Consider the following 15,413-nt stretch of genomic DNA (forward strand, 5'->3'; position numbering starts at 1 on the left):
AGACCCCCTACCGTCATGTTTTTCATCCATATTAACGGACACAATATTAAAAGACCGATATACCCTCATCATGTCCTTTGATTCTTCTTTTTTTTTAAATTTAACCATACCATCTCCTATACTAAAAATTAAATCCAAACCGTTGATATTGTAAATTTTGACGAGTACTACATCTATGCCAAAATTCATGTCAATCAAAAAATGAAAAGCTCATGATCGAATCGATTTTTTTATGAAATTAAAATTTCAAATTTGAATTTACTAAAAATTAGATCATTGGGTTATTGATGCCTGATCGAGATAATTTTTTACAGAGATACTCTATTCTTTATTTAATACATTATGAATGACTCAGATTACATTCTAGAGGCATGTGAGATACACCTTCGTTCACTACAAGAAAAATTACATTGGGTGACGAACGAAAATCGTCATAAATTGCATGTTTTTCATCACAAATAATATTGGTGACGAAAAAAAATTTGTCGACTAAAGGTTGTCGAGAATTCCTACCTGGTGACGAAATCTATTTTTCGTCACCTATAGTGACTTTTGATGACGAAATTTTTTTCCTCGCTTATTGTGCTTTTTGGCGACGAAAAAATTCATCACCGATGGGTCACATCGGTGACGAAATTTTTCGTTGCAAAAAACATTTTCATATGGAAAAAAAATCCTTCTTTCTTGCTCCTACTGGGTTTCGAACCCAAGTCCCTTAAGTTTTTCGCACATGTTTCTACCAATTGCACCACACACACTTTTCAATTAATATTTGAAATATCTAATATATAACATATACTTTTAACATAAAAATATATTTCAAATGTAATTTTGAACATTTAAACATTAAAATTAACAATTTTGATAAACATAAAAGTTGTAGACAATTGAGTTATTGTTCAAATCCAATTTGAATTATCTTAATCGGAGTTTTTAGTAAAGAGTTATGTCCGAAATACATTTAGTGACAAAGCACAATTCATAAATTCCGTCACGGAAGGTACCCATTTGATGACGAAATATATTTTTCTTAAAAGCGTTAAAATGATGACGAAATTATTTTTCGTCACCAAAGTTAAGCATTTGGTGACGAAAAAAGTATTTCGTTATTAAATTTGTCTCATTTGGCGACGAAATATATTTTTTGTCACCAAATGCTTAACTTTGGTGATGAAAAATAATTTCATCACATTTTTTAAGCTTTCAGCGACGAAAAATGTATTTCATCACCAAATGGGTACTTTTGGTGACGAAAATATTTTTTTTGTCACTAAACAAGTATAATTGGTGACGAAATTATTTCGTCACGGAATTTGTCAAAACAGTGACAAATTTATTTTTTAGTCGCCAAATATACTAATTTAGTGAACTTTTTCGTCACCAATTTCAATTTTCTTGTAGTGGTTAATATGGATGGAAAACATGATGGCAGAGGGTCTATCTGCACATTTTCAAAACCACAGGTATGTTATGTAGTCAATTTTGAATCATGAGGGTGGATATCCGCATATGGCGATAACTACAGAGAATGAAAGTGGACTTTGCCCAAAAATCAACCTGTTCGATATTGGCTCACAATTGACGCTGTTATGACAGCCACGAATATCATGAGCAAGCTGAGGTCAGGAATGAGGAGTTAATTTCAAAAGGTTGGCTGGATGGTCAAGATTTGGAACTTAGTAGTTTGTTATCCCTCCTAACATTCCCGGTTTGAAGCTTTGCTCAAGTTTCAATTAGGCTCTCTGCAAGTGAACGATGAAATTAATTGGATCCGTAGAATCAATCGAGATGTCCGTAAGCTAGCCCAGAAACCTAAGTAATAAAAAAAGAAGGGAAGAGGTTTAAGAATATGCATGTATATCGATCTCACACGTACTTAGTACAGTACTTAGAGACAAAGATTGCGATACCCACATTTAATTGCTAGCCTTGATTCAATGAATTTTAGGTTTTGTGATGAAATACAGTAAAATTGATGTCCATGAATGAGCGCCTGCCTGCATCTTTTATACTCCCCTTTTGGCTGGAAGTCTCTGTTGCTTGAGAAACCGGTTTATATGTTTTGAATAATTTTGTTCACCACTAACTCCGACGATTTCAACACCATAATGATCAAATGTGGCAATAGTAGTATATAAGCTAATTTCCATGTTTGCCTCAAATTGTTGCTTTTATTAAATAGAAAATACGGCACTAGATGAGGAGCGGAGGTGGTATATATGGAGGGCGGGGTGTCATGTGCCACTCCCAGTTTTGTAAACAAAACTATTTCTTTATTGCAAAAATAATATTATTCTATAGAGTGCCGGTATTATTTGTAGGTATTAAGTATTTTTTGGATTAAAAAATAAAATACTTCGTGCATAATTTAATATATTTCTTAACACCAAATTAATTAAAGAACTACTGAAAATTTTAACTTTGTGTTTAGTAATTTCAAAAATTATGCACGAAAGTACTATATTTTTATTTGGAAATTGCACTTCTTATCGTAAGAGATTATCTTTGCGGGACAGAGAATGTACGTTGATTTTGGGTGCCGCCTCCGGTTGAAATCCTGACTCCGCCACTTAAATCATACGCGTGCCCCTTTTTTCCTATTTAGAGTATTCAGGTAAAACTACACGCACTTTTAATTTTTGGAATAATTTGTCTTTCTATGAACATGGACCGATTAAAATTGAGATAAATCTCAAATGATTGTCACGACTCGATAAGAATTGATAACACTCAAGATGTTCCGAACCTCATCATTCACCAAACCCTAATATCCAGAGTTTAAACCTATAACTTTTGAGACAGTAACAATTCGATCGGTGGGACCAAATGAAGTCAATTGGGCCACCCAATTCCCACAAGGGTCGAATCACATATACATACAAATAACCACGTGGGATCTATCCAAAAATGGTCCCATGAATTCAGAATTGACACGAAGAAGTCCTGCAAATTAAATCGGTCCATTTCCCTTCTTAAACCCTACCCATTCGGCAAGGATTGGGACCAACTTCGTAAAGATATATGGATCGATGGAGAAGTCAAAATGATCAAACTTGGGTCTAAGGACTTCCTTCTGCCACGTCTTCAGTAATTGACGGAGTCCGTCCAGCTGTACCAAAGAGTTTAAAAAAAAATTAAATAAGAAAATAATTTTGACACTTCATGTATGTGTTGATAGCCACACTCCAATACTTATTTTTTAGTGTTCATGGTAAGAATATTTTGAATGTTAAAAGATAAATAACAAAGTGTTAACTTAATTAAAAAATGAAGTGCCAAAATTAATATCTAGGAAAAGAGGATTTGTATGTACGCATACTACTTTAATACAGTAATTCACATTTTCATGATTCTGGACTAGAAAGGTACGTACGTAATCTCATCATTCTATCGAAACAAATGAAAAGCTTGTAATTTCATGTGGACAATGACTAAAAACAGTGCCTTTTAAATTAAAAAGGTGATTCCTTTAATTGTTAAGGAATATATGGTAACATTTACTTTCACGAAAGCATTTCAATGAAATTACGAAAAATCTACGACTCCTATATATGTTGTTGCCCTGACAGATTGTGATAGTTATCCTTAGAATTGACTGATACTAAATACTTTGTACATATGGTGAGTTGGATTCTGAATTCGAGCCAATGAAGCAACATAGATTATTGTGTTAGCACGTGAATTTATCAAATAGTCCTTGCAATTTATAAAAAATGTATTATTTTAAAGACTGTTTGCACACAAAAAATAAGGGGTGTGTAAATCAATTTCCAAAACAAATTGTGAATTACTAAGGCCCCGTTTTGAAACGTAAAATAAGTCCTTATTTTTAAGAAGGCAATTTTAAGTTTAAAAATAATTGATTTATTGATTTTCAAAAAATAAAAAGTAACCTTTACGTCCCTTTTTTTTTTTGGAATGAATACCTGGAAGCGCCTAAACACATGTCTCACAGGGGGGACCAATTTGGTGGCTTCAAAAAAAGGCACGCGGCCTACAAACATTCCTGCCGCCATACCCCCATTCTCTCTCTCTCTTTCTCATGACTATCTATTCAGACTATTCCACCACGTTTTCATTCAAAAAGCCTCCCCTGTTTCTCGCGACCCAAACACTACAAAAGAAAATCTCAATTTTGGTTACCGTTTTACCTTATTACCCCTATATGACTGATTTGGTTCCAGTATTTTTTTTTTCCTCGGCAGAAATTATTACTACTCCTATTAGAATTGTTAGATTAGCATGTTAGATGACGAGTTAAACTCGTAATCTCCAACTTCTAAAACTAATAAAGTTTATTCCCTGATGTCATCATGAAGAGTTAAACTCATAAACAAGCTAGCTTATTTGCTTATTTTGAGTAAAAATATATAGTCATAACTAAGCAGACGAACTAAACAGGTCCTAAGCAAGAATCATGGTTTATTTAAGTACATTATTGTCCCTAATTGGTTTGGAAAATTGCACCTTCTTATCCTTAATCTAGAACTTGAAGAAAGTTTGTTGATGCATGTGGGTTCAGACCCCATGGACTGGTTTCAAATATTCCTAATTCACATAGTAATATATATATATATAAATAAAAGACGCAAGCGACAATGACAACGACTCCTTTTAAGTCAAGAGAAGAGAAGAGATAGTGGAACCAATTATGCACATTACACATAAATATTAGTATTAGTATTGCACGAACAAGTTAAAAGAAAAAAGAAAGAATATATATAATAATTAAGCTTTCTTCTTTAGTACCATCCACAGTAAACATGACCAGTACAAAAGACAATTCTCAATGAATCTAAAAATTACAAGTTTAACCTTCTCTCAGAAATAAAATTTCCAATCAAGAAAATATAGCTAGTACAAGTATGGTGGTAATACACAACAAATGCGCGAGTAATTATTCAGTGTTAACTCCTTGGGCACTGGCAAGTGGTGCTCTAACCTATTTCACAATCGTTCATTTACGCATTACTTGTATATCTAAATTGTAGGTTTACGTAAGTGAGCAATTGTGAAGCGTTGTGATCGGCACCACGTGACAGTATCCGAGGAGCACCCAATAATTTTTCCTAGTATTTTGCAAGTCTGTGCTGTCTACATGCTGTTGAGCTGCTGCTGTAAGAACAAAATGTCCTCAACATTCCACAAATTGTCGGATATGTCCCCAGCGTCAAACAACTGGCTGTTCTGCTCCACGGCTTGGAATTCTAAACCAGGGTTAAAGTAACCAGAGGGGCTGGTTAGGGAATCACAATAAGTACCCTGATTTACTTGGTAATAATGCTGATTAGCATTATTATTAGTATTATAGTTACTATTCACCGGGTAATTGGAGTAATAATCAGTCAAATCTGAAGCCGGTGAAACCTGCCCACCAAACGAGTCCGAAGACGCCCCCGTGCTAGAATTCTCCGGAGTGTAACTTGTATTAACCTGCGCACCGCCGAATTCTCCGGCATAAATGGCCGGTGGCGGAATGACTTGGCCGGTGGTGGTGGTGGTGGAGGAGGAGGAGGCGGAGGCGGAGGCGGCCGAAGCTGCTTGAATTCTCTCCACCAATCTTGGCATCCAGAGATAGCGCATGGTGTCCTTGAATTGCTTGCTGTTAACGTCACATTTGAGCTGTTTTGCGTGCTTTTGAACCCGTGTTCGCCAGTAGTTCTTGATCTCATTATCAGTCCTTCCCGGTAAATATTGAGCAATTTTTGACCACCTATCATGATAAAATAGTAATTCAGAACCAGATATCCATGCCCATAAACTATGGGAACTTAAATTTCATACAAAACGATAGGAAACCACATTTTTGATATTACGAGTCATGACAGTGGTCGTTTGGTTTGACTATATTATATATTGTAGCTAGGTAGATAAGAATATATGTAGTCGATCTTTTAAAAAACAATCACATATTTTTCGACACTCTCGATAGGACGTTTTCGACATCGAACTTGTAATATTATTCGCAGTCTTATTATTTTTAACAAATAGTGCGTGCGTGTGTGTGTGTGTGTGTGTTGGGTGGGGGGGGAGACGTACGTACCGATTGCCCCAACGAGAATGAAGGTCGAGAATCAAAAGTTGCTCCTCGAGAGTAATATTCCCACGTCGAACATCCGGACGTAAGTAATTCAGCCACCTCAATCTGCAACTTTTTCCTGTTCGCTTTAGACCTGTTCAATTCAACGAATCATATGATCAGTACTAAACTTACTTTGTATAAAAGATAATGCCTGATTCCTCAGAAAAAGAAGATACAGAAACAAGGGAAGATTAGTCCCCCCTCTCTCTCTGTGTGTGTGTTTGTTTTTTTTGGTACTTCTGCTTATGAACTTCCTTTATTTAATAATTAGGTTCTCTTTTTCTCACGTGGTGCTGATAAAGTAAACATCGGGTCTTCTTTCATCATAATCCCCAAGAAAGTTGAATGCGCACGTACGTACATGCTTGTTTCCAAGACAAATTACACCAATTAAGGGAATCTCAAACTTTGCCAGCTTTGAAAATGCACGTTTTGCCGTCAGCATCCGCATGCTTGTGTTCGCATCGACTAATTTTACTTTTGAACACGCTAAAAGACAAATCATTCATGTCAGAACTAAGCGATTCACCATAGTTTAATTTCTAGAGTTGAGTTACTCTTACTTGAAGGAGTTTTTGTGTGTAATACAAAAACAAACGGATAAAGATGACCTGCTGTCTAAATCCTAGAAAAAGTGAATTGGTTGCGTAACAAAAAGTATATACTCTGAAATCCCATCATACGTACATAGTTGTATACGTATGTATATAGAGGAGTAGTATAATACATGATGTCCAGAGCATGAAAATGTTTAAGAAAGAAAATGAACGGTCCAAACTCACAACACGTTGAATTTTGACCGTTCGCTTACTTTAATGGGCAATTTCATGTTCTGAGTGTCGTGTATCCTAACATTTTTTTGATGCATATATAGAAGTCGATTGTGTGAATTAATAAATTACCTGCACAGCGAGCGAGGGAGTTCCAGCGGCCTTCACCATGATTAGCAACGTAATTCATGAGCATTAAGTCTTCTTCAACAGTCCATGGACCTCTCCTCATCGCCATCTGATCTTGAATATCTTCTTGATCATCACTTAACTGCATCGAATTGTTAGAGTTGCAATAGCTGCCTTCGTACACGTCCATTTCCCACTCCAACTGATTGACAACAAGAAAGGGGCCCTTCTTGATGAGAATGATTTCTAGAGAGAGAGAGAGAAGTTTAGAGAGCAGATCGAGAGAGAGAGAGAGAGAGAGAGAGAGAGAGAGAGAGAAATGGGATGGGATGGGATGGGATGGGATTAGTACGAGATAGGATAGAGAGGGAGGGGGTGCTTTATATAGATAAAAATAAGAGGGGGATTGGTTTGAAAAAGGAGTTAAAAAAAAAAAGGTGGAGGTGAGGTGAAGCATGTGAGAGAGAGAGAGAGAGAGAGAGAGAGAGAGAAAAGAAAAGAAGCTAGCTAGCCGCAATAGGAGTACAAGTTTAGTAATAAATAATTATGGTTAAATTAAGACTTTGTTAGCTTGTTGGGGGAGTAATAATTAAGGTTAGCGAGAGCGAGGGCTTTTTGAAGTTTGACGCTTTGACTTTCATCGCCGTGTCTAGTCTCAGCTCAGTGGGATCTAGCAGTTCCGTGAATACCCTGACTTTTTTATTCTCTTCTTTTCTTGAAATTTCAAACTTGTCCATTTTTTCTACTACTCCATGAGTAGGAGTAGAAGTAGAAGTAGAAGTGCCCCTTTGCTTCAAATTTCTGTCTTTTACTGTTTATTTTATTCACTCAGTAAATTTAACAACTCGGTATTAGTAGGCACGTGATTTTTTTTATTTTTCATTTTCATTCATGTAATGTAACAGCTCGTGAGATGGTAGGTGTAACACCTATAGAGGAGAAGTTGAGAGAAAATAAGCTAAGATGGTTTGGGCATATCTACCGTAGACCAGAAGATATAGTAGTTAAAAAAGCGGATATGATAACTCTAGGTAGCAATGTTACGGGGAGTGATAGATCTAAATTGACATTAGATGCTGTAATGTGCAAAGATATGAGTAGAATAGGTCTGTATGAACAAGTGACACTTGACAAAGTCCAATGGAGGAAACGGATTCATGTAGCCGACCCCAAGTGATTGGGACGTAAAGCTCGGTTTGGTTTGATTTCATTTATTCATGTAATGTAGCCTATGTAGGGTTCTCACAACTAATCTAGGTAAGAAGTCTTTACAATTGTATACACATGAATTTTTTTTTTTTATAAAAAAATGTTCGAACCAACTTACACGCATGCATCTCGATTAATCTTGAGAGACCATAAATTTATATTTTTCATTAGCAGGGACTCCATTTAAAGTTAAAACAAATGTTCTGTATGCACGTGATTGAATCACGTTTGTCTTGACAAAGAGCAATTGTGGTTTTAATTTTAAGAATAGTGATGAAGTATTCACGCGAAACATTTGTGTGGTGAGCCCTACAAAATAAGTGTATTGTATAGCCAAGGTGGGCCACATTTCGCGGCAAATTGTGCTGTTCGATTGGTGCTACGAGCCACTAAATAGAAGCCCCCTCCTCTATAGATCCCTGGCCACCAATTTTAAGGCTATGCCTCAACACTACTGAGTCACCATGATGGAGCGCCTGCACATCCTTGATTAGTTGTTATAAGGCACGTGGCACGGGCAAGAAAAAGCATGACGTACGATACGGGAACTGGCATGGCATGCCACGAGTAAAAATTAAAGATTTTAAATTATTAATTACAGAAGTAGCTAGATGTACACATTATATACTCTTTGTCCCATTATTGGTTGGCTATAGTTTTATGAGAAAATAACGGCTAAAGACGTGTTTTGATAATTAATACCCGCTAAGAACATTTTCAGCATTAACAAATGTTTTCAGCATGTCTTTGGCATATATTAATTATCAAAACACGTCCTGGGCCGTCATTTTTCCTTGTTCAGGAATAATTTTCTTCCCCTCTTTATTAATTGCAAAATTAGTGTACACTCTAGGATTAGGAAGATATACACTTCTTGAACTTCAATATTCGAAAGTGAATTATATTACTGAATATTTTTCCAACGTACATGTAAACAATGAAGCTAATGAAGAAGGAGTCACAATGTTCATAATTACGGGTGGAGAAGTAATATATTTATTTAGCAATATTTTGTGCTTATAAGGTTTAAGAATTGCAATTGACTGGTAGTTGACTAGGTGCTAATCTTATTTTGATGCATTCAAACTATAGCGATTCAACTCTTATCTATTTACAATCACTGAATTATGAAATTGAAATTTTCAATAAAATATTTGTGTTTTTTAAGTTTAATTTTTTATTTTTGTTACTATTTGATAATTTTTTTTATGTCAATTATAAAAAAAAATGTTAAGAAGTTTTTCGTCTTTACAATGCCCTATAAAAAAAAAAGGTTCAATTGGAGGCATGGGCAAGGCAAGGCACGGAATTAGGCATGTCAGTGACTCGGGCCAAGCATATTTTAAAATGGGCCGACATGGCACGACACGACTAATAGTGGATCGGGCTCAGCACAACTTGAAACCATTTGGCACAGAACTAAACAGGTAGTACCAACCCAGCCTGACACCTCTGAATAAAAGCATACTCGATCCCTTCAGCCAATTTAAATGCTCCTTATGCAAAACCGTATAACTTTGACCCTAGGATTTTCTAAACTTTTTTGCCCTGTTGGAAAGTACTCACTGAGAGCCTTTGAACGGTGCAAAAAAAATAAAAAATTTCAAAATCAATTCCGAAAGTACTTTTTTTAGTCAAAGTTATAGTCTTCCATATGAAGCATTTAAATCGGGACGGAGGGAGTATTATTAACCGGCCCAGCCTCACACCTCTAAATAAAAGCGAGCATATTATTAATAGCATCCATCTGGACCATCTCTACGCATGTTGCGCTATAGAAAAACCTATTCCAAAAAAACCAGCGATTCTGAGACTTATACATAGTCTAGGGGCAAACCTTCAGTACTCCATCAACATTTTCTGCTTCTTTCTTGATTTTTCTTATTCTTGAATATATTCAACAAGTTCAAAAGCCATTTTCATAACCTACACCTATGAAAGAATTTCAGACGACGTACGTTTATGATAGAAAATTTTGCGGTGTAACATATTTTTTTTCACCTATAACAAGAGGGCAATAAAGAGAAAATTTATCTGGCGGCTTTAATGATAGAAAAAAAAAATCGCATACTGATGTATATTGTTGACATATAACAAGAGGGCAATAGGGCGAAAACTAATCCGAATATTGCATGAATTAATGTTATAGTGGCCTATCAAAAAAAAATTGTTGTAGTGGGACAATCACTATGTATACTTGATTGTAACTAATGTAGCTAACTATCTAGGTACTAGTTGTAGTGGTACAGTACTAATGATGGTCCTCCAACTGTGAATCGAATTGTGAAATCCTTTTGAAGATTAATGAAATCCTTTTTTTGCAGTTTATAAAAAAACGAGAATCGAATTCCAGTGCTGATCAATTAAGGCATGGTCCATCTCCTAAAGAAATTAACATTTCATTGGCTTTAGTTATTTTGAAGGGTCAAAGATGAATGCTTAAAGCTATGATATATATTTTTTTTTGTGTGCTCCTTTTCGCTTGTCAATTAGGACTACAACTATCAATTTATATGATAAGTCATTGTATCAGCCTCAATGGACGAATTAATTCAGTGGATTAATCTCACTGTTCACTAGTGAGAGTCAGAATTAAATCTGGGACAAAGTCTCGTATGGATCTAAGAACAATGCATTTTAAGGCCCGTGATTGGCAGATGGTTCGCATATATTTCACTAGCTAGGGGTTTAAGAGTAACATATTGGTTGTTTTTGGTTTTTGGATAAGTGGATAAACTTGTAGAGCCAAAAGAAAAGTAAACGGAAAAAGTGAAAAATACTCACAAATCCCTTCCATTCTCTCTCTCTTTTTTTTTTTTTTTGGGTCAAACGAAATTCAAATCCCTTCCATTCTCGTTGCCCATACAAATCCGCTAATATACGTATAAATGCAAAATTTGTAGGGAGGCCATGTTAAATGGTTTATGAACGCTACTCCTATTAGTTTTTTTTTTTTTTTCTATGGTTTTTTGGATGTTTTATTTATCAGTTAAAAGCGAAATGAAACAAGAGAATAAGATGTTAGTAGTTGGATTAGTGGAAAGGGGAGACTGCTCCATCATCAAACCCGCAACCTCACCCTGGGACTCAAACCCAAAGGTATTACAGACCACAGGGCTAAGCCCAAGTTTCTCATTTTAATTACAAAACTTGAAAAACCAGATACAGAAAAGCTTTACTAGAGATTTTTTTTTAATTTTTTATAGGCAACAAAATTTTATTAAAACTCGTTAGCGTGTACATCGAGGCCACAAGAAGAACTGTGGAAACATCCAAACACCAAACCAAACTAGAAGAGGCAGCAGCATCACAATCCTAGCTAGATTAGCTTGCACAGAAGTCTTCAATATGATTGACCACTAGCTAAGAAGCATCAAAAAATCAAAGCAAATGTGGGAATTATAAGCAGTAGCAGAGCAGAAACATCAAACAGAACTTCAATGGCAGAGTCAGCCCTAGGCCCCTACCAAAGATTCTTAGCCCTCCATATTTCAGAGATGAAAGAGAATAAACATCTTCTCCCGTAGTTAACAGCAACAATAAATCAAACGGCAAAGCCACAGAAACACTGCTAGGCCAAACTGAGCAGAGTCTCTTAACCCTCCAAGGTTTGGAGTTGAAAGAGTATAAAAACAGCAATCATTTTTAGGAAATGATCAGAGACAAATGCAAACCATCAAGACAGGAATAGAATGTAATTTTTAGGAAATAATTTTTGCACTCCCTGGCACTAATTCCCCCCCCCCCCCCCCCCCCCCCCCCCCCCCCCCCCCCCCCACATGTGAATTTGCACCGCGCGTTTCTATTTTACGTGTGAGATATCAAATCAACGAAATGAAGAGTAAAATCTTCAATTCACATGAATGAATACAAAAAGGATATATAGTACGTACGCAAAAGATAAAAATAAAAATAAAAAAGAGTGGATGAATAAAAAAAGAAAATATGAAAATCATCTCATTTTGGGTATGCTACAAGGGAAGTTTTTAATTTGTCCTCAACCCTTGTCATGATTCTTCTTTCCATTGTCTTTTAGTGAGGTGAGGTTCCCTGTCTCCCCACTCTTTGTTATACTCACTTTTCATTTCTAAACTTCCATTTTCCAAAAGTACACTCCCCCTTAAAAAAGTACACGTCCATTTATTGGACTACATGAATTAAACTTTATGGATTAATGAACAAGTTTTTGTAATTTTGAAGTATGGCATTCAGATCACGTTTTAGTTTGAATGCACCCTTAAGATGTTATCACTATTTTATTCCGTTTATTTAAGTATAAATTAAAGCTTAGCAAATCTTTATGAATCGTGTAAATTCGACAACAATTGCTTTTAGTGACTTAGATATCTATATTGCTCTCCACTTATGAAAACTGCAGCCAAACAATGCCTTCTAGACTAGGCATCCATTCATGATAGGCCATCGGTTTACTATAGAATTTGGTCATGTGTTTCTAAAGCTTGTTAATTTAGACTGCATCCACCGACCACCGTTCAATATTTTGATGATCGGATGTTTGGTTCAACTTATGTATGTGCAATTAATTTCAAGATTTTGAAGTTGGAGATGAGATAAACATCCAATTACTCAAAGCGGTGATACGAGTAGAAAATCTACCATCCTATATTTGAGGTAGAATCAATTTCCCTATGTTCTCCACTTATGCCAACAGCAAAAGGCCTTTTAGACTAGGAGTTCATATATAGGCCTTTTAGACAAGGTGCGGTGGTGCACGGTGTTGCTTCTCTGGCCGTCGTTTTGGTGGTTATCCTCGTTAATCGCGTGAGATTCTTGATGTTGTGCTCGTCACAACAGTGTCTGGTGGTCTTTGATGGTGGCGACCTTGGTAGTTTTGTGGTTGTTGGTTTGGTTCTGTGAGGTGGTGGTCGGGTGGCGTGGGTGTGGATGTGGTTCTGGGTTGGGTGGCCTAGTTGTTGCTACCGCTTTTGGTGTCGTGAGTTGTGGTGGCGGTTGTAGTGGTGATGGTGGTAGCGGTTGGGGGATGCGACGGATTAGGGCTTAATTGTTATATTCGGCTTTGTTGGCCATTAGGGTGTGATCTGTAAATATATTATTGGGATTCGAGGTCCATTGGGGTTTCGGGCTTGACCCGTTCTTATTCTGGTTTGGCGGTTTGCCAAACTCAGATCTTTTCTCTCTTTAGTTCCGGAGTGGCACAGGATTATGTTTTGGATATGATGCCGGTATCCGGAACCCCCATTGTCTGTGTAACAATTTCATAGATTAATAGATTCTTCTTTGCTTTTAAAAAAAAAGAGAGTTAACTATAGAATCCTACAGTTTTTTAAATATTGTTTAGTCAAAATCTCTGTCTAATATTTTAATAATTGAATATTTGGGACAGCTTATGCTAGCCAAAAAAACTCTGGGTTCTTGAAGTTAACTACCGAATTAATTAACAAACATCCAGTGGATTTGACAGACGATGGAATCGTCTTATAATTTGGCTAGAAAGAATTTAAGGAAAAGAAAAAGCAACAAAAAGGTGACTAGGCCAACTGCATAATGTTATCCGTTTGTCATGTCATATACTTCATTGAAAAGGGACATGATTTTATTTAACTATATATGAATATATATAGTAGTATACACTCAAACAGTGTGTGTTTATGTTTTTCTTATCTACGAAAGTCAGTATTGTTAGATTATCATTTGGGAACAAAAGTTGAACTCTTTCTTTTGGCCTCCTTACTCTTTGTAAGTATACGTTGACCGAGAAAATTGAAGAGAATATTTCATGGCACGATGAAATATTCTCTAAAAATGCATGCACTAGTTCGATCCGGGGCTGGCTTCACTCTTATGGCATTGTACTAGCTAGTAGCATATTTGTCTGCTTAAAAAAACCTAACACCCCCCAATTCCTTGGTACCAAGTAAAAGCTGCTTCCTTATATGTGGATATATGGGTCCTTTATACACATCTATGTGGTTGCAATCAAGTACTCCATTCAACTAGGGTCTCCGTAGTGCACGAATGCACTATCAAGGTGTGGTGCATTTTGCAGGCTCTCCGCACATTTCATCGTCATGATTTGAATTGTTCCACAGTCTATCTCGGTTATGTGGTTATCAATTTCCTTCTTTAATAACAAATGCAGTATTTAACCGACTCTGTAACTAAATCGTTTGGACCGTGATGATGAGATCTCAGTGAGCAGTATATTCCGTATTGGCGCGAACCTTTCTTTATGTCCATTAAAAAAGACTGGAAGACATGAAAAACATGGAATCTGACAAGGAGAACAAAAAGAAAGGGACCCAACCAATTATCACAGACGATTAGTTTTCGCACTTTGGTCACTTTGTGAAGTGTTATTATATCATTCGAATGGCTAATTTTAGTGTGAAACCTAAGAAAACAAGATTGGGCTGGCCTACGCACGTACGTCACTGAAATGAAAATTAGACGACTCTTTAAATTGTTTAACAAGGAGAAAGACATTCCGGCTTGGGTGGTTTTTTTTAGGGTCTTTGCTTTTGGTTGGCGTCTTGTCTTCCTAGTTTTTTTCTCTGGGTCTCGGGTGGCACTAGTTGTTGTGCCCTTAGTCCATTTAATCTTTGTATCTCTTTTTCAAAGATTAATAAATTCCTTTTGCCGAGCAAAAAATGGAGGAAGGCATCCTTCATTTGTTTAAGTAGAGCCAACAACATGAAGTCATTTTTTTTTTAAATCAAAAGGGTAGGAGGGGGTGACCGGCGTAGCAATCCCCTTGGGCGTGACCATAGGGGTTCCCAACCAGCTGTGGAATGTCCGGTTCGAGCCATAGCTACTGTCCGTGAGGACAGATTGTCACCACAACACCACCTAGGCGCACAGCTGATACAAAGCCCTCCACGCTGCCCTCCAGCCAACTGGAGGGGCTCGAACCCGAGTGCACGCAGAGGGAAAGGCACTTAAGCCCCATCACCCATGCCAACTGGGCTACCACCCTCAATGGTTTCAAAAAAAAAAAAAAACATGATGTCATAATCTATGTATTGCACACGAGGTTTTGAAATGGTGGGTTTTATGTGGATTTGAGTTGAAGCCACTGGAGAGGTTAGTACGTAGAATGATGTAGGCTAGGGTACTACAAACGAGTTTAGCTGAGCTGAGCTTTAGGGTGTTTGTGCTCGGCTTGTTTAAATTTTAGTGAGCTCAATCTCGGTTCGAATTGAGCCCAACTATGCGAGTTTGAGCTCAATTAGTATATTTGAGAT

General features: G+C 36.7%; 1 protein-coding gene across 1 annotated transcript; it reads right to left on the reverse strand.

The window, feature by feature from the left end:
* Positions 1-4,696: 4,696 nt before the first annotated feature.
* On the reverse strand, positions 4,697-7,327 carry LOC131323490 (transcription factor MYB108-like). Its single transcript, XM_058355311.1, has 3 exons — positions 6,985-7,327; positions 6,044-6,173; positions 4,697-5,713 (listed from the first exon to the last, which is right to left on the reverse strand). The coding sequence occupies exons 1-3, from the start codon at positions 7,169-7,171 to the stop codon at positions 5,095-5,097; spliced, it is 936 nt and encodes a 311-aa protein (XP_058211294.1). The 5' UTR covers positions 7,172-7,327; the 3' UTR covers positions 4,697-5,094.
* Positions 7,328-15,413: the final 8,086 nt, after the last annotated feature.

Source organism: Rhododendron vialii, chromosome 4a, assembly GCF_030253575.1.
Source record: "Rhododendron vialii isolate Sample 1 chromosome 4a, ASM3025357v1".
NCBI lineage: Eukaryota > Viridiplantae > Streptophyta > Magnoliopsida > Ericales > Ericaceae > Rhododendron > Rhododendron vialii.

What these genes read in the sequence shown, in the direction of transcription:
- LOC131323490 (XM_058355311.1), bottom strand. Translation starts at nt 7,171, where the DNA reads ATGGACGTGTACGAAGGCAGCTATTGCAACTCTAACAATTCGATGCAG. An exon ending in CTCCCTCGCTCGCTGTGCAG is followed by an intron (nt 6,174 to 6,984) that starts GTAATTTATTAA and finishes TGAATTGAACAG; the next exon opens with GTCTAAAGCGAACAGGAAAA. An exon ending in CATTCTCGTTGGGGCAATCG is followed by an intron (nt 5,714 to 6,043) that starts GTACGTACGTCT and finishes TTATCATGATAG; the next exon opens with GTGGTCAAAAATTGCTCAAT.